This window comes from Hemitrygon akajei, chromosome 5 (assembly GCF_048418815.1).
Source record: "Hemitrygon akajei chromosome 5, sHemAka1.3, whole genome shotgun sequence".
Taxonomy (NCBI): domain Eukaryota; kingdom Metazoa; phylum Chordata; class Chondrichthyes; order Myliobatiformes; family Dasyatidae; genus Hemitrygon; species Hemitrygon akajei.
The window spans coordinates 28,055,995-28,076,172 of record NC_133128.1 but is presented as its reverse complement, the minus strand read 5'-3'; the positions used below and the strand labels follow the sequence as shown (position 1 = coordinate 28,076,172).

The following is a 20,178-nucleotide window of genomic DNA, read 5'->3' as shown; positions in this document are numbered from 1 at the left end:
GGAAATGTTGGACTTCTGAGGTACCTTTGTGTCATTATTTATCAATCACAAGAAGTTCACATACAGGTTCAGCATGTAATTAGGAAAGCAATGGATGTGTTGTCTTACAATGCAGGAGGGTTTGAGAGCAAAGGAATTGTGTTTTTTCTACAAACAGTGCCCTGGTGTCACCACATTGAAATATTGTGCACAAGTTTTACTTGGGAAGTCTAACTTGTATCTAACTTAGGAAGGTTATACTTGCCATTGAGGGACTTCAGTAGATATTAACTCAATTGTTTGCAGGGGTGGTGGGTTTGTTCTGTGTAGAGAGTTATATAGAATGCATGTACTGTATACTTCAGAGTTTTTGAAGACTGAGGGGTTATCTCACAGAAGTGTACAAAACTCTTACAGGGCTTCACAAGGTACATGCAAGTCCTGGGCTTGGGAAAGTTGTGCTGAAATATAAAATCAAGTGTTATCTTATTGGGAACTGGAGCAGGCCCAAAGGATTAATTGATGCATCATTTTCTTTTGTTATATAATTTTATATTTGCTAAGTGTATTTTATAAATGGAGTTTCAACTAATTATGCACAGATGCATGACATCATAAAAGTTTATCCATATTCTGTACTTTAACATAATTGTACATTTGCACTGAGATCTGACCAGTGGTGCTTAGCCTTCATGTTTCTGTTCTCAGTGATTCAATTGTCTCTTGGATACACATGAAACAAAACCATAAAATCAGCACCCTTCACTGCCACATTATGTCTATTCTCCAAACCTTACGCCCGCACTGATACAGTCACTGTTCTATTGTATTTTCAGATGCCCTGCTGCTACCTAGAAGAGTTCCTCTTGCCAAGAGTCACTTTGTCACTCTGACAGTCACCTTAGGTTCAAATACTCCTGTCCCTTGATCACTTACTGAACATTCAATCAGTCTATTTTATAGGCCCATCTCCACATTCAACATTTATTTCTGTTTTATATTTATTGTGTTTTTTATGCTGAATCAGGGCCAAAGTAACAATCATTTTGTTCTTCTTTACACTCAAGTATTGAAGAATGACGGTAAATCAACTTGAGTCTTGAAATGTAGGTTTTGTTTTCTGACCTCCTGCACCCCTCTTCACTTCGTTACATCCCCCTGTGGCCGCACAACTCCCTACTCATTCTCTGGCTGTGGTATGAATGATGTGGTTGAGTATATGAGGAGCGTGTTTACAGTTATCAGGCACATTGTAACAATAGGAATAAATGCCATGCACTGAAAGTGCTAAGATTCAATTTTAATATCTTAACCATTCATAATTTCTGGATTTTTTTCTTGAGGATTTAATTAATAAAATCCACTTTGTGTATTTTTCATTTGTCATCAAGGTTGTGCAAAATAAAGCCATAAGTAAAACACAGAAGGTTCGTTTATTCTCGGTAGGAGTTTTGAATCACATTGCTACATTATATCGCTGGAGTGGAACAGTTGATGTTCAGGTCGATACTGGGAAGGTAGGTACTTAAATGGATCAAAAAATAGTAATTATCATAATTTAGGACCAAATTTTTGTGCTGTAGGACTAAATATGCAAACTGATACTGTTGTAAAAGTAAGACTTACATTTCATGGATGACAATATTCCAAAATGCATCTAAAATGTTTTCTGTAATGTTAAATGCTGTTTTATGGACACCACAATCTCCTAAATGTTTGCTTCTCCCTTCAGGCAGTGTTGACTCTTTTTGCATTCTCTCCTGCTCTGTATAAAGCTCTTCTCTGTCTAAGATAATCCTTGTTGACCACTGCTGTGCTGAAGTCAATAAAGCAGTTTTGATGTCAACACAAATGAAAGCAAATATCTGCCAGGGTATTGACAGAAGGCTGGACCATAGAGTGCATTAACCTGGCTTTGTAGAATTTACTTTTTGTAGTTATTGGATAACTTATTGCAACTTATAAAAATGTAATTAGGTAATGTATGTTCAAATAATGGAATGAATATTTCTTAGATTTGAGGTAATATGGTTGTATCCCGGTACATGTCACAGCACCATTTCATTTATGTTTTAAAGTACTATGAAAATTTTAAAACAATGTCTCTTCGTCTTCGCTAACAAGAAAGCTAGCATGTATCAGTGAAGAAATAGGTATAACACTAAAGTTAGTGATCTTTTACCTTTTCTGATAAAAGATAAAAACATAGAAAACCTACAGCACAATACAGGCCCTTCAGCCCGCAATGCTTTGCTGAACATGTGCTTACTTTAGAAAGTACCTTGGGTTACCCATAGCCCTCTATTTTCCTAAGCTCCGTGTACCTATCCAGGAGCTTCTTAAAAGACCATATGGCATCCTCCTCCACCACCATTGCCAGCAGCCCATTCCACGCACTCACCACTCTCTACGTAAAAAAACTTACACCTAACATCTCCTCTGTACCTATTTCCAAGTACCTTAAAACTGTGTCCTCTCATATTAGCCATTTCAGCCCTGGGAAAAAGCCTCTGACTATCCACACGATTGTTGCCTCTCATCATCTTGTACTCCTCTATCAGGTCACCTCTCATCCTACGTTGCTCCAAGGAGAAAAGATCATGAACCTTTACTCTGTTATGCTCTCTAGTGAAGCTGCCCAAACTTTTGACTTTTTTGGATTTTCAACATTGTACATTTATTTTTGTTTAACAATTTTAATACTGAGTCAACATCTAATAAAATCCATTGAGGAATACATGAAAACTGTTTTCATTCAAACGTAAGATCAAAATGTGGACTTTGCAACTAGTCGTTGATGTAGATAACCTTGTACGAGGGGTGATTGATAAGTTCGTGGCCTAAGTTAGAAGGAGTCAATTTTCAAAAACCCAGCGCATTTATTTTTCAACATAGTCCCCTCCTACATGTACGCACTTAGTCTAACGGTCGTGGAGCATACGGATCCCTTCTTTGTAGAAGTGGTCCACAGCAGGGGTGATCGATAAGTTTGTGGCCTAAGGTAGAAGGAGATGAGTCATACAGCTCTCATTATATTCATGTGCAGTTCTACTCTTTGAGTGAAAATGCAGAAAGTTTGAAGTTAATAACTTATCTCCTTCTACCTTAGGCCACAAACTTATCAATTACCCCCTGCTGTGGACCACTTCTGGAGGTCCAAGACACCGACTTCTACAAAGAAGGGATCTGTATGCTCCACGACCGCTGGACTAACTGTGTAAATGTAGGATAAATAAATGTGCTAGGATTTCTAAGATTGACTCCCTCTACCTTAAGCCATGAACTTATCAGTCACCTCACATGTATTGGGGGAGATGGTGAAGTTGCTGAGGGAGAAAGGAATAGACTGTGCTGACAGGGTGACGTAAAATGCTTTGGATGAAATGCTGCATAAGCACTAATATAGGTCAGTTGGATAGAATGCAAGTTATGCAATGCTATAAAAATAAACAATTCCACCTTATTTACTGTTTTACAGGAAGGTCAAGATTCAGCAATAGCTGGAAAGGATCTGGTTCGAGGACTTGTGCACAATTTCTTGATTGATCTCTGCTGCTCATTTAAATATGGCATAAATTTTTATGATTCTAGTCTGGGTACAGCAAAAAGGTAAGAATGCTCCTGGTAGCTTCATGTCAATTCACTGTGTACGTTATATTTCCAAATGGAAAGGATATCAGTAGAATGTGCTCTCTGCCCTTCGGCTAACTAAATGAAACCCTAGTTCACAATTTCATTACAGAGGTTTGTTAATATGTTTGTTCCATGGTATCAAAGAAGATTTTTCTTTCTAAGCTTTACGGGTTCAAATATGGAATTCCCAGTGCTAGTTTTCAAATGGGATTTGGGGTGGAAATTCAGTTTTGGAAGTGAGAGCTAATCTCATTGGAACAGATGAGATCCTGAGAAGGAAGGTCTGAAAGTGTAAATGCCAAGGTAATTGATATATAATAGTGGGAAAATCTCAAGTGAAGAGCAGGGTTAAGAACAGCTATCTAAAACTGAATTGCAAAGAACTTCCTCATACAGGAGAATCTCTACCCCAGAGAGTTCCAAGTAAATTTATTATCAAAGTACATATACTTGTCACCATATACAACCCTGAGATTCATTTTCGATAAAATTCGTAAAATAATAGCCATAACAGAATCTATGAAAGACCGCACCAACTTGGACGTTCAACCAGTGTGCAAAAGACAAGAAACTGTGTTAATACAAAAGAAAGAAATAATAACAGTAAATAAATAAGCAATAGCTATCAAGAATACTAGATGAAGAGTCCTTGAAGGTGACTCCATTGGTGAAGTTGACCCCTTTATTTCAAGAGCCTGATGATTGAGGGATAGTGACTGTTCCTGACCCTGGTGATGTGAGTCCTGTGGCTCCTGTACCACCTTTCTGATGGCAGCAGTGAGAGAGAGCATATCCTGCATGGTGCAGATCCTGATGATGGGTGCTGATTCCCTGCAACAGTGTTTCGTGCTCAACGGCGAGGAGGGCTTTAGGAGTGATGGACTGGACATATCCACTACTTTTCCGTCCAAAGGCATTGATGTTTCCATCCCGGGCTCTGATGCAGCCAGTCAATATTCTCTCCGCTAAACACCTATAGAAGTTTGTCAAAGTTTTAGATGTCATGCTGAATCTTTGACAAACTTCTATAGATGTGTAGTAGACTCTAGATCACTGTATTTAAAGAAGTTCGGTGGATTCTGGTTAATTGGCCATTTGTTATTCGGGACAGCCACTTATTTGGGACAAAGCTTAAAGAACAAAAACTAATCTAGAAAATAGCCAGGATTCCCTTCATTTATTTGACAATAAAAAGCAACTTGACTTAATTAAAGTGGGTAGGCAAACACTAGTGTCACTCTGCCAAAGATGTATCTGACATTGTATCATAGAATATTCTTTTAACTTTTACCACGGCTCATCATGTGCTCTGCGTAGAACAGATTATCACAAAGAAAGACTTAATAACAAAATAGTCAGTGGTTCGCACAAAATATCATGATTGGAATTAAGTAATTGGAGTAAAGTTACCTGTGATAAAAATGGTGGCTTGAATAGTCCATTTTATATAAATTTAAAATATGTATAAAAATAAAATAAATGAATAAAATAATTTTTGGAAAGAAAATGTTTAAACTTCTGAGTTATTGGAGAAATCTTTATTGCAATGTCAGTTATCATCAAATTACTTTTACTTTGCTATAATTTGCACATTACCTTTGAATTTACTGATGTTAATTAATGCACCATCTACAGATCTAAAAATATCTGTTTTGTTTAAATATGAATTGTGATTGTTTCTGCAGGGGAGGGAATGTGGTGCTGCTGAGGTTCCTGCTTGGCTTAAAAACAGCGACAGAGGATGAGCTAGTGGCTGACCTCCTAGTGAACATCCTCAAAGTGTGTCCTGACTTATTGAACAGATTCTTCAAAGAAACACAGTATTCCTTCGTCCCCAGACTTAAGACAGTTTGGCTAGACAATATGAAATTGCTTCGAAAGGTAGGAGGCAAATAATTTGCACAGAGCCTTGAAATTTGATTCATTTCTGAATATGTACTTTCTGAGATCACAACTCAGAGTCACGGGAAGCACAAATGGAAAAATCATGGAAAATTGCAGTTAAATTAATTAGAAACATTCTGTAAAGAGAACACTTTCAAAATAGGATAGTTAACATGCATATTTTAAATAGAAACAGTGGGATTCTCTGTGTTTGATACAATATCAATTTAACTTTGAATCCAAAACGAAAAGTGCTGGACAGACTGTGGAGTATTTTGGAGAAAGAAAAACATGTTTTGGTCCTGTACTCTTTTGATATATAAAACAAAGCAACTCCGAATGAAAGAATGCTTCACAGAATGCAATGGCTCTGAAATTTTAATCAGCAATGAAAGGATGGTATTTTCCACTGTTTTTGAAGAAAGATCTCCATAAAAGTCAGATCTGTTGTCCCTTTCCCTTTGTAATTTGATATCAGACATTTCCAGTTCAACAGTGATACACAGAAACAGTGTTGAAGTCAAGTTCGACAAGTAGCCAATTGTGTCAGAGTTCTCACATCAAACAGGGAAACAAACAAGAGCAGAACTTTTAATTGATACTTTAAACATTTTAGAGGACAAAATAAACTTTGGAGTATATGATTAAGGCAGCAGGGTTTAATTCTCATTTTAAAAATAATTGTCTTAATTGTTATTGAGTTGCAGTAAGTAATTACATGCACATGGATTGTAGTTTAAATGAGCAGTAATGAAGGCTTGGTTCCTTAAGGTAGTTATGGTTGGAGAAGATAGTAGGATAGGATTCCACTATCTATTAATGCTCCCAGTGGTGTGCGTCTCAAATAGCCTTTAACAACCAAGTCCAGCTGAAGGCATTGAGAATAACATCAGCAAGTTTGCTGATGATACTAAGCTGGGTGGCAGTGTGACATGTGATAAGGACGTTAGGAGAATTCAGGGTGACTTGGATAGGCTGGGTGAGTGGGCAGATACTTGGCAGATGACGTTTAATGTGAATAAGTGTGAGGTTATCCACTTTGGGAGTAAGAACAGGAAGACAGATTATTATCTGAACGGTGTAAAGTTAGGTAAGGGAGAAATACAAAGAGATCTAGGAGTCCTTGTTCATCAGTCACTGAAGGTGAATGAGCAAGTGCAGCAGGCAGTGAAGAAGGCCAATGGAATGTGGCCTTTATTATAAAGGGAATTGAGTACAAGAGCAAGGAAATCCTCTTGCATTTGTACAGGGCCCTGGTGAGACCACACCTGGAGTATTGTGCACAGTTTTGGTCTCCAGGGTTAAGGAAGGACATCCTGGCTGTAGAGGAAGTGCAGCGTAGATTCACAGGGTTAATTCCTGGGATGTCCGGACTGTCTTACGCAGAGAGGTTAGAGAGACTGGGCTTGTACATGCTGGAATTAAGGAGATTGAGAGGGGATCTGATTGCAACATATAAGATTATTAAGGGATTGGACAAGATAGAGGCAGGAAATATGTTCCAGATGCTGGGAGAGTCCAGTACCAGAGGGCATGGTTTGAGAATAAGGGGTAGGTCATTTAGGACAGAGTTAAGGAAAAACTTCTTCTCCCAGAGAGTTGTGGGGGTCTGGAATGCACTGCCTCGGAAGGCAGTGGAGGCCAATTCTCTGGATGCTTTCAAGAAGGAACTAGATAGGTATCTTATGGATAGGAGAATCAAGGGATATGGGGACAAGGCAGGAACCGGGTATTGATAGTAGATGATCAGCCATGATCTCAAAATGACGGTGCAGGCTCGAAGGGCCGAATGGTCTACTTCTGCACCTATTGTCTATTGTCCAGCTCCTGGTCTTCATGTGCGGCTTAGCTACTAAGCCCAATGGAACTGTTTCTACTGATAGGAAAAGGGACAAAGGCGGGTTACTGGTGCCTTAAAACCAGTCACTTCGGGCAGATGGGGTTTGTCCGCCATGGTTAGCAGCTCATCTAGGAGATGGAAAGCTCTGATCTTAAACCTCAGCTGCCTTACGGCTATATCCACTCATGAGGAAGGCTTCAGAAGTAAAACCTGAGGGAAAACCGGAACTGGAGTCCCTAAGGCTATGCTGAGTTCAATGCTGACTGGCAACTCCTGCAACACTGCTGGCACCAAACTGTATCAATGTCTGCTGTTCTTTTGGAATCAGCAGCTGTATGGAGGCAGAACCTGCTTGCTCTCTTGGAGGGCAACAGCTTGCTCTCCTTGTCGTACTGCCCTGGCTTGTGTATCACGTAGACAGCTAGGATACAATATCCATGGTTAATCCCAACCAACAGAGGGCCTCATCGGATGGCTTGAAAGGCCTTGTAAAATGTTACTTAAATGTCGTGCAACAAAATAAAGTATTTTCCACATTTTTACAGCAAAATTGAAACTGGAAAAAAAACTAAAAATGCACAAAAAAAATTACTAATTGTGGACAAAGATGGTTTTTTACAGCAAAATTGAAACTGAAAAAAACTAGAAATGCACAAAAAAAGTTACTATCTGTGGACAAAGATGGTTTGATTTTAGATTCCCAGTAAAAGCAATTTTAACTTTTTGATTGTTTTGATGCTGTTCCTTTCCACGCCTTGTAGTGCATCGGGCAGTAACCTAGCCATTTCTTTAGCATTTGTCTTTTTTTTTACAAGGCCAAGTTGCTAACTTGATGCTGAACCTAGCGCAGAAGGAAAGCGTGCAACACTAAATGACTTCATATTAACTTGAGCAATTTCCTTTGATTCCCTCATGGGCTGCAAAAGTTGTAATGTTTCAAGCAGGACACAAGTACTGGTAGCAGCTTCAGAATTTCCACATTAAACTTCAGATATTCCAAATACGCTGTTATTTTCATGGTGAAAGAAAGCTGAACCTCAAATGTTCTTTTTTAATACCATAACACTGTCTCACCAGTTTTTCATGAAATTAAATAATGGTGAGAAAAAAAACTTAAGAAAAAGAAGACATTGCATTAAAAAGAATCACTGTCTTAACTTCTATGCAAGGTGTTGTTAACACATACTGCAATTCTTTTTGATTATTATTACTAAGGCCTATAAAACAAAAACTACTATCAGTGTAAATAAATAACCTCTGTAAATCCTAATAATAAACTTTCTTCAAGTCAGAATCACAGAAACTAACATTATATTTGTATTTTCAACTTTCATTCCAGATCTATGAAGCTCAGCCAGAAGTTTCCAAGGCTTTCCAGACAAAGGAATACATCCCAATTCCTCGCCTTTTGTCTATGGTGATGGTTACAACATTACCTCCAGTGGCAACTAAAGCCATGTTTATTCAGGGAATCAGTGTAAGGGAAAGTATATTTAATTTTATTTCTGTACAGTATGAAGAATATTGGTTTTGTTAGCATGCAGATTACTGTCTGCTCTACAGCCAATATACTTATCATCAGTTCTAGTTATTGTCTAAATTGTTAAGTGAGTATTTACTTATTTTCCTGACATGGTGTACACCTATTGACAAATACAGTCTTTTTACCTTCTAGTTGGTCCTGTAAAACAGCAGCCAGAATCATTAAATATGCACTTCTATGAAGTGAACGAAATAGCAGATTTCACTTTCCAGTCATTTTGCTTTCCATTCTAGCACCAATTATCTTCAAAACACTGACAACTTTTTTAGATTTCCCAATATCTGGGAATGTTCATTTCTCACTATTGGGAATTATCACTGTACAATATCCTGAGAGTAAATCCATGGAATTTCAAAAGCACAGCAAAAGAGACCATCCCAGGTTTTAAGCAACACACACAAAATGCTAAAGGAACTCAGCAGGCCAGGCAGCATCTGGGGAAAAGAATACAGTCAATGTTTCAGGCCGAGACCTTTCAACAGGACACTTTGCATGTTCTGCTTTGTTTTTTTTCCTAATGTTTGCATTGAAGGAGTCGTTTATTGGGATTATAAGAAAATTGCCCTCATTACAAGCTATATTCTGGTGAAGGATCTTTGACCTGAAAGTTAACTATTTCTCTTTCTGTGATGCTGATTTACAGAGTATTTCCAGTATTTTCTCTTCTTGTTTCAGATTTCAAAATGTGTTGTTTTTTGGTATTTTTTCTTAGCTAAGTGACTTTAAGACTAATTTATCTGCTCATTGACAATTAACCAACTGTTCTTCCGTCCAGTGAATTTGCCCACTTGAGGTTTAAAACAGGGATAGATTTATATAATTCCAAATTTATTTTGGCTTAAGCATTCAAGTTAAGTTTTCAATTGAGTAGTAAATAGTGCAGTAGTATTTCCTTTCAGAATATCTTTAGGAAAGTATTAAATTGAATTCTGTTCTTTTTTGCTGTCAGTTTCAATTTTTATTTGCAATGTTATTTATCAGCCATTCAATTCAAAGGCAAGCTATTTCTTTCTTTTAATCAATCTAAAAATATAAACATGATGTATTTCTTTGCTTTCAGATTGCCAATAAAGTAGTTCAACAGACAACTTTATCTCTGCTAGCATTTGTTCTGAAGAGGGCTCTGAAGAATATTGAGCATTGTCTGAATGAGGAACTGTGGCAACACTCTGAAATTTACACTCCCAGTGCAATGGAGGACTTTGCACAGCAGTTCAGAGAGATCCTCAGCAAGGTACCAAGGATTGCAGGCACACCAGACAAATTTGCCTTTTGCCTGGATGATATTGTTGTTATAACTTATGGATATACAAGATTTTAAAAATTGCAGAGCATTTGACACAAGTGAATAGGTAAAACAATCAGGAAGATTAAAAGGGCAGACATTGGAATTACGGTGTGAGCTTTCCAAGTGAGAATCAAAACTTGTATCAAACAAATGGGTTTTAGGAAGGAACACAATGATCGAGCTATGTGAAGAAGGGAATGAAATGTCTGAAGCTCCATCAGCAGTGTTAGAATGACAGAAAAACAACTGCATTGAAGGCCAGTCAGATACTGGAAACATTGGATGGGTACTTGAGAATGAAGGAAATTGTAAACATCTGATATTCACAGATGAATGAGACAGTAAACATTTTAAATTAATTGCAGTAAGATTTATGTACCCTCATGCTACAGATGAGGAAGTAATGGATATGCAGGTGAGTAGAAGGCAAACTGGAAGCAGAAGTTTTTCTTTTAGTGAAGCTAGAAGTTTCAGGTGAAAAGGTTGGGGTAAGTTGAAGATTTGACGAAGCTGCAAAACTTTAGGTGGCAGAGATGGTAGAGCACTCAACAGGCATCAGAGAAATCAAGATTAAAGTGGAGAAATTTTGAATGAAACACCATTAGAGGAAAAATCACCAATCATATTGGTTGTGGTAGTGGAAAACTAAATAAATTACCAATTTATGGATCTGAATTTGAGTCTCAATCAGCTGAAGTCGCCCATCGTACTTCTTGAGATATAAATTCAGGGTTGTCTGGTACTGGGCAACAAATCTGTGAATCCATGAACACTACCTTGTTATTCCTGTTGTTTTAGTATTTTACTACTATTTTAGTAATTTATAGATTTTTATGTCTATGTTCTGTATTACTGACACTAAATCTAATTCTGCCTCTGAGACCATTTTTCTAAGGAAATCTGCTTTTGGCTGGATCGTGGGGGCTGGTGGTTGTCATTTGAGGACTGGCATTGATTGATAACCACAGTCTTGAATAATCATTGCCTTAGCTATAGGAAATGAACTAAGTTGAAGGGAGAGTGTGTAAAAAAAAAATGCACAGTGTTTGATAACAGGAATAAAACTGACTAAATGGAGTGAATCGTCAAGCATGCTTGCTGTTTTAGAAATGCAAATGGGTTCTGGTGAAACGTTTTGTGTTTACTTCTGTAATTGTCAACAATGCTTTACAAATCATATCAGCTTATAGTATTAAGGCTGCCTTTGGGAGTTCTAATCAAACCATTCTAACCAAGTATTCAGCATGTAAGTTATGAAATACTGATCAAATTTAGTAAAACAGTTACTTAATGTACAGTATAAAGAGTTTTATTGAAATATCAATTTGTATTTCCAAAAATCAGCTGATAAATTTCTATGAAACATCTATAGACATAAAGAACATTGACTTTTTCTTAATGTAGTCTCTCTTTTTAACACAGCATTTGCCGGACATGAATAGCATTGTAGCTACTTGGCAATCACTTTTAAAAACTGAAAATAAAGATGGAAAGCAAGGACAGGAAAATGACAACAAAAAAAAAGAAACTGTAGTCATGGAGACTTCAGATGTTACAGAAGATCATGGTACTGTTCTCTTCTCAGGGTGGGATGGGAGAGGATGTATAATGTGCGGGTTAAATTAAAAAAAATCAATAGAGCTGAATTTGTTATAAACAAAAACTACATGTGAATCACCCCAAGATACAAACCCTGTGGCATTATCCTACCTTAATCTTTGCAAAGGTAGCATCCCTCCTTTGTTTTCATCATTTCCATTTGTTTGCATATTTGTTCTCCATTAACTTTACTAGTTAACTTCCCTTTTAACAACAGGAGAATTGTTAATGACAGCTGCCCAATTTCACATGCCCAGAAAATGAACAGTTAAGTAAATGCAGTGTCATTCCTTCAGACATTGAAATGCTGGAAGTGTTTTGAGTTTGATCAAAAATCTCCTTTCTCCATTAATATTCTGACTTAAAACATTTTCCTGTGTCTCTGTATTTCTCTTCCTACAGCTGATTTGACACTGAGAATATTCCCTTTGCATTGGCTATTCCTGCCACAGCTGGTGTAATATGTTAGCTTTCTTTCTGGTCATACTACTTGAATCATGTACAATGTGAGTGCACTAGATCATATGGGTCAAAATACTTTTAAGGCTCTCTTTCACTGTCTCAAGGCAACCCAGGCTGAGAGTTGAATGTAGTCTTAACAATATTGTTGTGATTTTTAAATTCCTCTGTCAATCTTTAAAGCTCATTGATTACACTTCTCATCATTCAACAAACTCCCAATCGCCCTGATTACATCATTACATTTTTATATTTCTTAATAACTTTGTGCCAAAAATACTTAGAGAAAGTCTGTGTAATTGTGATTATCATGAGTTGTCCTACAATGGCCCATTATATAATAAGAAATACAACAAGAAAAGATATTGTCTTAACTAGGAAATACTTGTTCCTTTATAGCTACTATTGGCCATTTGTGTTTCCCCTACTTGCCTATTCCATTTGCATGGCCTGTTCCTACTTGAACATGTGTAATACTTGGTGGCTTTCTCAGTTCATGCTGTTTGAATTGTTTCTATTATGAGGTGCGATCACTGAAGGGACCAGAATGATTAAAGTCAAGGCTTTCCTTCATTACCTCAAGCCAACTTGGGCTGGACATTCAGTACGGCTTTAACCAGCATCATCACATTTTTAAAAAATAATGGACATTGAGACATTAATAGTGCATGATTATTGTGTCTTTCCAACAAGGCATAAGATGCATATCTCAGTCCTACATGTGATGGTAGATGCACTGGTGCTTGGCCGGATGTTAGTCAGGGGTGATGTTAGAGAAAGGAAGCAAGATTAATGAAAGCAAAATTATTTTTAAGTATTTCCTCTACACTTCATGTGGTAATATTTTGTATGCTTCGAAGTCTTTTATTCTGAATAGTAAACCTAAATCAGTTGTGTACTGCATAGTTTCCACAAGTCAAGATATAATTGAGGTCCTTGGATGTTCCAGATGCTTTGTAGTCACCATGTTATTTATTTACTCCTCTCTTCATCCTTTCTGTTAACAAAATTCATACATTTTGTTTGTTCCACTGACATTAACACAATTCAATTAGCTTAGTGTTTAGCAACAATGATTTACAGTGTCAGTGACCTGGGTTCCGTTCCCGCCGCAAAGTGGTTGTATGTTCTTCCCGTGACCACGTGGGTTTCTTCCACGTCTCCTCTGGTTTATTCCCACGATCCAAAGACATACCATTTGGTAGGTTAATTGGTCATTGTAAATTAGGCTAGGATTAAATCAGAAGATGCTGGACAATATGCTCAAAAGGCCAGATGAGCCTATTCTGCACTGTATCTCAAGATAAATAAATAAGGGTCGTGCTTGCATAGAGTTTTAAAAATACAATGATAGCAACAAAGAAATGGGAATATTAGAATTTTGACAGATTTAAATTATGGTTTTAAATGCCGGATATTTTAAATAGATCTTGTATTAATATAGACTTCTAAATGTTTTTGGTATTAAACAGTTAAGTTGTGCATTTAATTTAGTTTAGTTTATCTTAGTAAAACTAGGCTTATCTCCTGTTCTCTTTTTTTTAGCTGGTGATGATGTTGGAACCACTATTGTAAAGGCAATGGTGCTCCAGGTTATGTGTCTTTACCAGAAAGTGGTCCCTCATGTGGTTTCACAGTGTGCATTTGATTTCAGTAAATTACTTAAAGGTAAGCATTTTGTTACTTTCTGGAAACATGTAACTCATAAACAGCTGCCAGTTTGCAAAAAGTGAATTAAATGGAGGTAAGCTAGATATATTCACAATAGCTTTCATTTTCATCATTCATGGACACTTGTTTGTTCTTGCATGAAAATAGCTGTAGATGGTTGTTGAATGTGAAGCTGAAGTATAGCAATTTTTATCAATCGTGGCACACAGCCATCACAAGCAAGGCCAGCATTTATGTTGATCTCTGATAGCTCTTAAGGATGCTGGTGAGTTACTTCCTTGAATTGTGGCCATGCTGTTGCAAAGGTAATTCTAATGGGTTGTTAATTACGGATTGCAGGCTATGTCCCAGCACCCAAAGAGACACTTCCACACTCTTCTGGAGAAACAGCTGGTAGTGTAGTCCCCATACACTTGGTCTCCTTGTGCTTCCAGATTGTGAAATTAGAAAATATGTGGCAAGTTGACATAGTGGATTCTGTACATGGTGTAAATTATAGCCTTACAAACAAGCTGGATGAACTCAGCAGGTCGGGCATCATCCATTGAATTGAGAAGTAAACGTTTTGGGTCAAGACCCTTCGTCCTGATGAAGGGTCTGGGCCCGAAACATTGACTGCTCATTTCAATGGATGCTACCCGACCTGCTGAGTTCATCCAGCTTGTTTGTACGTGTTGATTTGACCACAGCATCTGCAGTGTACTTTGTGTTTATAAATTATAGCCTTGTTTGACATATGTAATGAAGAATTTGAAAATTTGATGTGGGTGTTTAAATTTTTAATTTGGTGAAGTGTAGTATGTATGGCTAAATGAAAGAAGCTTATTGGGTGGCACTGTTATAGCAGGACCAATAACCCCTTCTCGTGAAGGAGTTTGTACGTTCTTCCCATGACTGCACGAGCTTCCTCCAGGTACTCTTCTTTCCTCCCATGTTCCAAACACATTAAGTTATGGTTTCTTCTGTACTACATACCTTCATTTTTTGATTTTTTTTAAATTTTAAGATCTGTAAATCAATTACAAGACCAGAATTTATCGCCCATCCCTAAATGAACTGTTTCTTGAACTTTTTTTGGGTAAGGAGGTTAGGATACAGATGCAACAGTGACAAAGATCCATCAGTATATTTCCAAGTTAGGATGGTGTGCAATTTGTTATAAAATCTACAAGTGCTGATGTTCTCATGCACCCAAACCTTTGTCCTTTTTGTTAGTAGAATCTGCAGAATTGGGAGGTATTGTCACAATTCCTTTGGGAAAATTACCTCAGTGGGTTTTGCAATTGGTGCACAGTACAGCCACGATGCAGTGATGGCTGAGGAAATGAATGCTTATGGTGATGAATGGCAATCAAATGGACTGCTTTGTCCTGAATAATTGAGCATATCTTGTAAAAATAATTTGCCTTTTTTTATTTTCACTGTATTTCTTAGTTCTCATTCGGTGAACTTACTTACCTTTATCGTGCAAAACTTAAGGTTGTGATTATTACAAAAATCTTTTTGTTGGAGTCGTGCTTTCCAATTCCCGTTGAGAACTGGTTAGAATGAGAAATAGTATAGGCAAGTAACATATATAAATAAAAAGCTTAGCTGAATAAATATGATAGAAAAAATATAAGTTTATTTGATAGAGTTGAGAACATATGTTAGACTGTAAGCATAATCTTGAGTTCTTCCTCTAATGGGATGTTTGACTCCTGTATTCCAGGTATTGTGAGTGAGAAGGGGGTAAAAGAAGAAGTTGCTCCGGTCCTACAGCATTGCATTCTGCAGCTGGCTCTGGAACTGCCTTCCAATAAGTTTGCCTGGTTCAGGTTTCAGGTACAGTCTTGTATTGGAGAGATTTTTATTTTGTTTCTAAATCAGTGTAGCATTTTAAATAGGTAGCTCTAATGTTTATTTTCAGTAGAGGTCAGACTAGTCAATTTAATCACCTAGTCACATTAATTCCTTATTAGTTTGCATGAGACTGCTTGCCCAATGCTGGAGACATGAGCACAAAAACTAAAGCAATGTTTGAGGTAATATTGAATAAGTAGTACATAGTTAAAAAGGCTGTTTTTGACAATAAACTGAAGTCCTAATGCTGATGGAAAAATATCCTTTTTATAAGAAGAGCAGGGCATGTTTTAGTTTTATTAAACTTCTTTGCCTTTTCCCTGAGGTAGAAGAAATTAAAATAAGTAAAGGCAGACGTGAATTTCTATAGCATGTTTCACTATTTCAAGGTGTTGTCTTGGTCCTTTTCTTTAAAAACTTAATTACTGTTGTAATATTGGGCATGCAATAGCCAACTGGCCCACAGCAAACTCTCACAAACAAAAATGTGATGATGACTAGATAATCCTTAATGATTTGAGTTCTGTCAGGCAAACTGAGCGGTATATCATTTTAATTAGCTACTTACCTACATCACATAGTGCCATGAAATCTTTTGCATACATCTCAGAAAGCAAATAGGTCCTCATTGACATCTAAGTAAAACTTGACTGGGACTCCCATACTGTAATAGGGCTGGATGAGAAAGAGTTTGTCAGTTATGCTCAGGAAAGTATCCCTAATCAGTACATAGAGGTCCCAACTTTGTAGAGTGTGATACTAGATCTGCTATTAGGGAATGAGACAGGGCAGGTGAGAGCAGTTTGTGTAGGGGAACACTTTGCATCTAGTAATCATAAAACCATTAGTTTCAAGGTAATTATGGAAAAGGGTAGGTCTGGTCCTTGGGTTGAGATTCTAAATTGAAGAAAGGACAACTTTAATGGTATCAGAAAGGATCTGGCAAGTGTGGATTGGGACAGGTTGTTTTCTGGCAAAGGTATACTCGGTAAGTGAAATTTTCAAAGCACAGAATTTGTTCCTGTCAGAATAAAAGGCAAGGACAACAGGTTTGGGGAACCTTGGTTTTCAAGAGATGCGTAGCAGGTATAAGCAGGTAGGAACAAATGAACAAGAGAACACTTAAGAAAGAAATCAGGAGTGTTAAAGAAAGCATAAAGTTGCTCTAGCAGACAAGGTGAATGAGAATCCTAAGTGCTTCTACAGATATATTAAGAGCAAAAAGATGGCAAGAGACAAAATTGAAAGGTCATTATGGTAACCTATGCATGAAGTGGGAAGAGATGGGGAAGATCTTAAATGGCTATTTTGCTTTATGTTTATTTGTCAGACAGACACAGAGTCTATAGAAGTGAGGCAAAGCAACAGTGAGGTCAAGGCCGCAATACAGATTACAGAGGAGTAGGTGTTTGCTGTCTTGAGGCAAATTAGGGTGGATAAATCCCCAAGGCCTGACAAGGTGATCCCTTGGACCCTGTGGGAGGCTAGTGCAGAAATTACAGGGGCTCCAGCAGAGATATTTCAAACATCCTTAACCACGGGTCAGGTGCCGGAAGATTGGAGGATAGCAAATGTTGTCCCACTATTTAAAAAAGGTTCTAAAAATAAGTTGGGTAATTATAGGCTGGTGAGTGTGGCATCAGTAGTGGAAAAGTTGTTGGAAGATAATCTAAGGGACCAGATATATAAGTATTTAGATAGACAGGGACTAATGAGTGATAGTCAACATAGCTTTGTGCATGGTAGTTTGTGTCTAGCGAATCTTAGTTTTTCAAGGAAGTTACTAGGAAAGTTGATGAAGGCAAGGCAGTGGATGTTGTCTACATAGACTTAAGCAAAGCCTTTGACAAGGTCCCACATGGGAGGTTGGTGAAGAAGGTTCAGTGGCTTTGCATTCAACATGAGGTATTAAATTGGATTAGCCATTAGCTTTGCGAGAGAAGCCAGAGTGATATCAGATGACTGTCTCTCTGTCTAGTGGCCTGTGAACCAGTGAAGTGTTGCAGGGATCGTTGCTGAGTCCATTGTTGTTTGTCATTATCAACAATCTGGATGATATTGTGGTAAACTGGATCAGCAAACTTACAGATGACTCTGAGATTGGGGGTATAGTGAAAAACAAGGAAGACTATCGAAGATTACAGCGGGATCTGGACCATCTGGAAAAATGGGCTGAGAAATGGCAGATGGAATCTAATGCAGACGAGTGCGAGGTTTTACACTTCGGTGGGACCAACCAGGATGGGTCTTACAACTAGAGTTGTGTGGTAGAACAAAGGGATCTAGGAGCTCAGGTCCATAATCTGTTGAAAGTGGTGTCACATGTAGATAGGTTCATAAAGAAAGCTTTTGGCACATAGGCCTTCATAAATCAATGTATTGAGCACAGGAGATGGGATGTTATGCTGAGGTTTTACAAGACGTTGGTGAGGCCTAATTTGGAGTATTGCATGCTGTTTTGGTCACCTACCTGCAAGAAAGATGGAAACAAGTTTGAAAGAATGCCGAGAAAATTTACAAGGTTGCTGGCAGATCAGGAGGATCTGAGTTTTCAGGGAAGATTGAATAGTTTAGGACTGTATTCCTTAGAACGTGGAAAATTGAGGGGAGATTTGATAGAGGTATACAAAATTATGAGGGTTGTAGATAGGGTAAGTGCAAGCAGGCTTTTTTCAGTGTGGTTGGATGAGATTACAATGCGAGGTCATGGGTTAAGGGTGAAAAGTGAACTATTTAATGAGAACATGAGGGGGGAGCTATTTCTGAGGGTGCTGAGAGTGTGGAACAAGCTGCCAGCGCCAGCAATGGATGTGGGTTTGATTTCAACATTTAAGAGAAATACAGATAGTTACGTGAATGGGAGGAGTATGGAGGGCTATGGTCTGGGTGCAGATTGCTGGGACTAGGCAGAATAATGTTTTGGCATGGACTCAATAGGCTGAGGGGCCTGTTTCGGTACTGTAGTGTTCTATGACTATATTTCTCATTCACATTGCTCATCGGGAAGCCTTTAATATGATTCCATCAAAGTAATCACTCCCTTCTTATTTTAACTCGTGTTCACTCACTGGACAGCTCTCCAAAAGTATCCACCTTCTGTTGTGATGTTCTCCCTAATAGAAAAATTACTTCTTATCCTTATCTCCATCTCTATAATGCCCGTAGTATCTGCACACCAGAACATTGACCTGCCAGACCTATTTGACCATATTTCTGTTTATTATTGTTATATTACAATCCCGTATACCTGTGCATGCCCTTAGCTCATCTTTCTTACTAGCAAACATTTCTTACATTAAAATAAATATAGTTTAGTTTCTCAGATCTTCCTTATTCCTTGTCCTGCCCAGCTTGTCTTACTTACTGGACCTGCTTATTTTAATTTCTATATTTGCTTTAATTTTCTCATCTGCCACAGCACCCTATTAGTCACACCCTCCACATGAGACTAATTCAAACCCTCCTGAGATGTATGTTATGAAGTTCCAGAACATAGTGCATTATGGTCTGATTGAGCAGTCTACAGGGGAGCCGTCGAGTTCAGTTGCTGATTTGTGCTATTTCTTTGTAGGATATTGCAAACACAGATAAAAATACTGGAGAAAAGTCAGTATTTTATTTACTGCTTAAAATGTACGTGACCTGTAAGAGCTTTCATCTGAAAACATCCACCAAACAGCTTATAATAAAGGTGAGTTAATGGTGTTCTAACTGTTGTTTAGATCTGATAATTCAAATAAAAATTAGGTGCATGATATCAGTTTTCAGACCACAACTATGAAAAGATCAAAAGCTAAAATATTGGTGAAACTGAAAACAATAGAAAATCCCAGGAACACTTGGCTGGTCAGGGAGCATCTCTAGAGACAGAAATAGCTAGTATTTTAAGTAAACAGCCATTCATCATAACTGCTTGGCAGTATGAAACATTAACTCATTCCAACAGTGTTGTCTGCTAGTTCACATTTTTCCAGCGTTTACTGTACTTTTGAATTCATAATTGGTTCATGATTTGATCTAAAGCAATATTTTGGAATCACACTGAATGGATGATAACTTGCAGATTCATCAGCAGTTCTCTTTTAATTTGAATTAACTAGAACAAGACAAGAATGGCTGACTGTCTGGTGTGACAAGCTATGAAATGAAATGAACTAGAACATTAAGCTTGAGCATTTGCAAACATTACTACTTGGTACAATAATTTTGGTTTCTAAATCTGGCGTAGACCCTGGACATAAATGTCTTATCTATTAGCTATTTCAGTCTTATAAACATCTGTTAAGACCATAGACAACGGAACAGAATTAGGCCATTCAGCCCATTTCGTCTTCTCTGCCATTTCATCATGGCTGATACTCTCCGGATACCATTCTCCTGCCTTCTCCCCATAACCTTTGGCATCCTGACTAATCAAGAAGCTATCAACCTTTGCTTTAA

General features: G+C 37.7%; 1 protein-coding gene across 1 annotated transcript in view; it reads left to right on the top strand.

Moving 5' to 3' along the window:
* Window positions 1–20,178, top strand: part of urb1 (URB1 ribosome biogenesis homolog) — a 99,365-nt gene that overhangs the window by 10,546 nt on the left and 68,641 nt on the right. Inside the window, exons 7-15 of the mRNA XM_073045092.1 lie at window positions 1,371–1,496; window positions 3,458–3,588; window positions 5,298–5,493; window positions 8,676–8,813; window positions 9,940–10,113; window positions 11,590–11,734; window positions 13,771–13,893; window positions 15,608–15,720; window positions 19,310–19,429. Of these exons, the coding sequence (XP_072901193.1) occupies window positions 1,371–1,496; window positions 3,458–3,588; window positions 5,298–5,493; window positions 8,676–8,813; window positions 9,940–10,113; window positions 11,590–11,734; window positions 13,771–13,893; window positions 15,608–15,720; window positions 19,310–19,429 (1,266 nt within the window). The remainder of the gene's footprint in view (window positions 1–1,370; window positions 1,497–3,457; window positions 3,589–5,297; window positions 5,494–8,675; window positions 8,814–9,939; window positions 10,114–11,589; window positions 11,735–13,770; window positions 13,894–15,607; window positions 15,721–19,309; window positions 19,430–20,178) is intronic.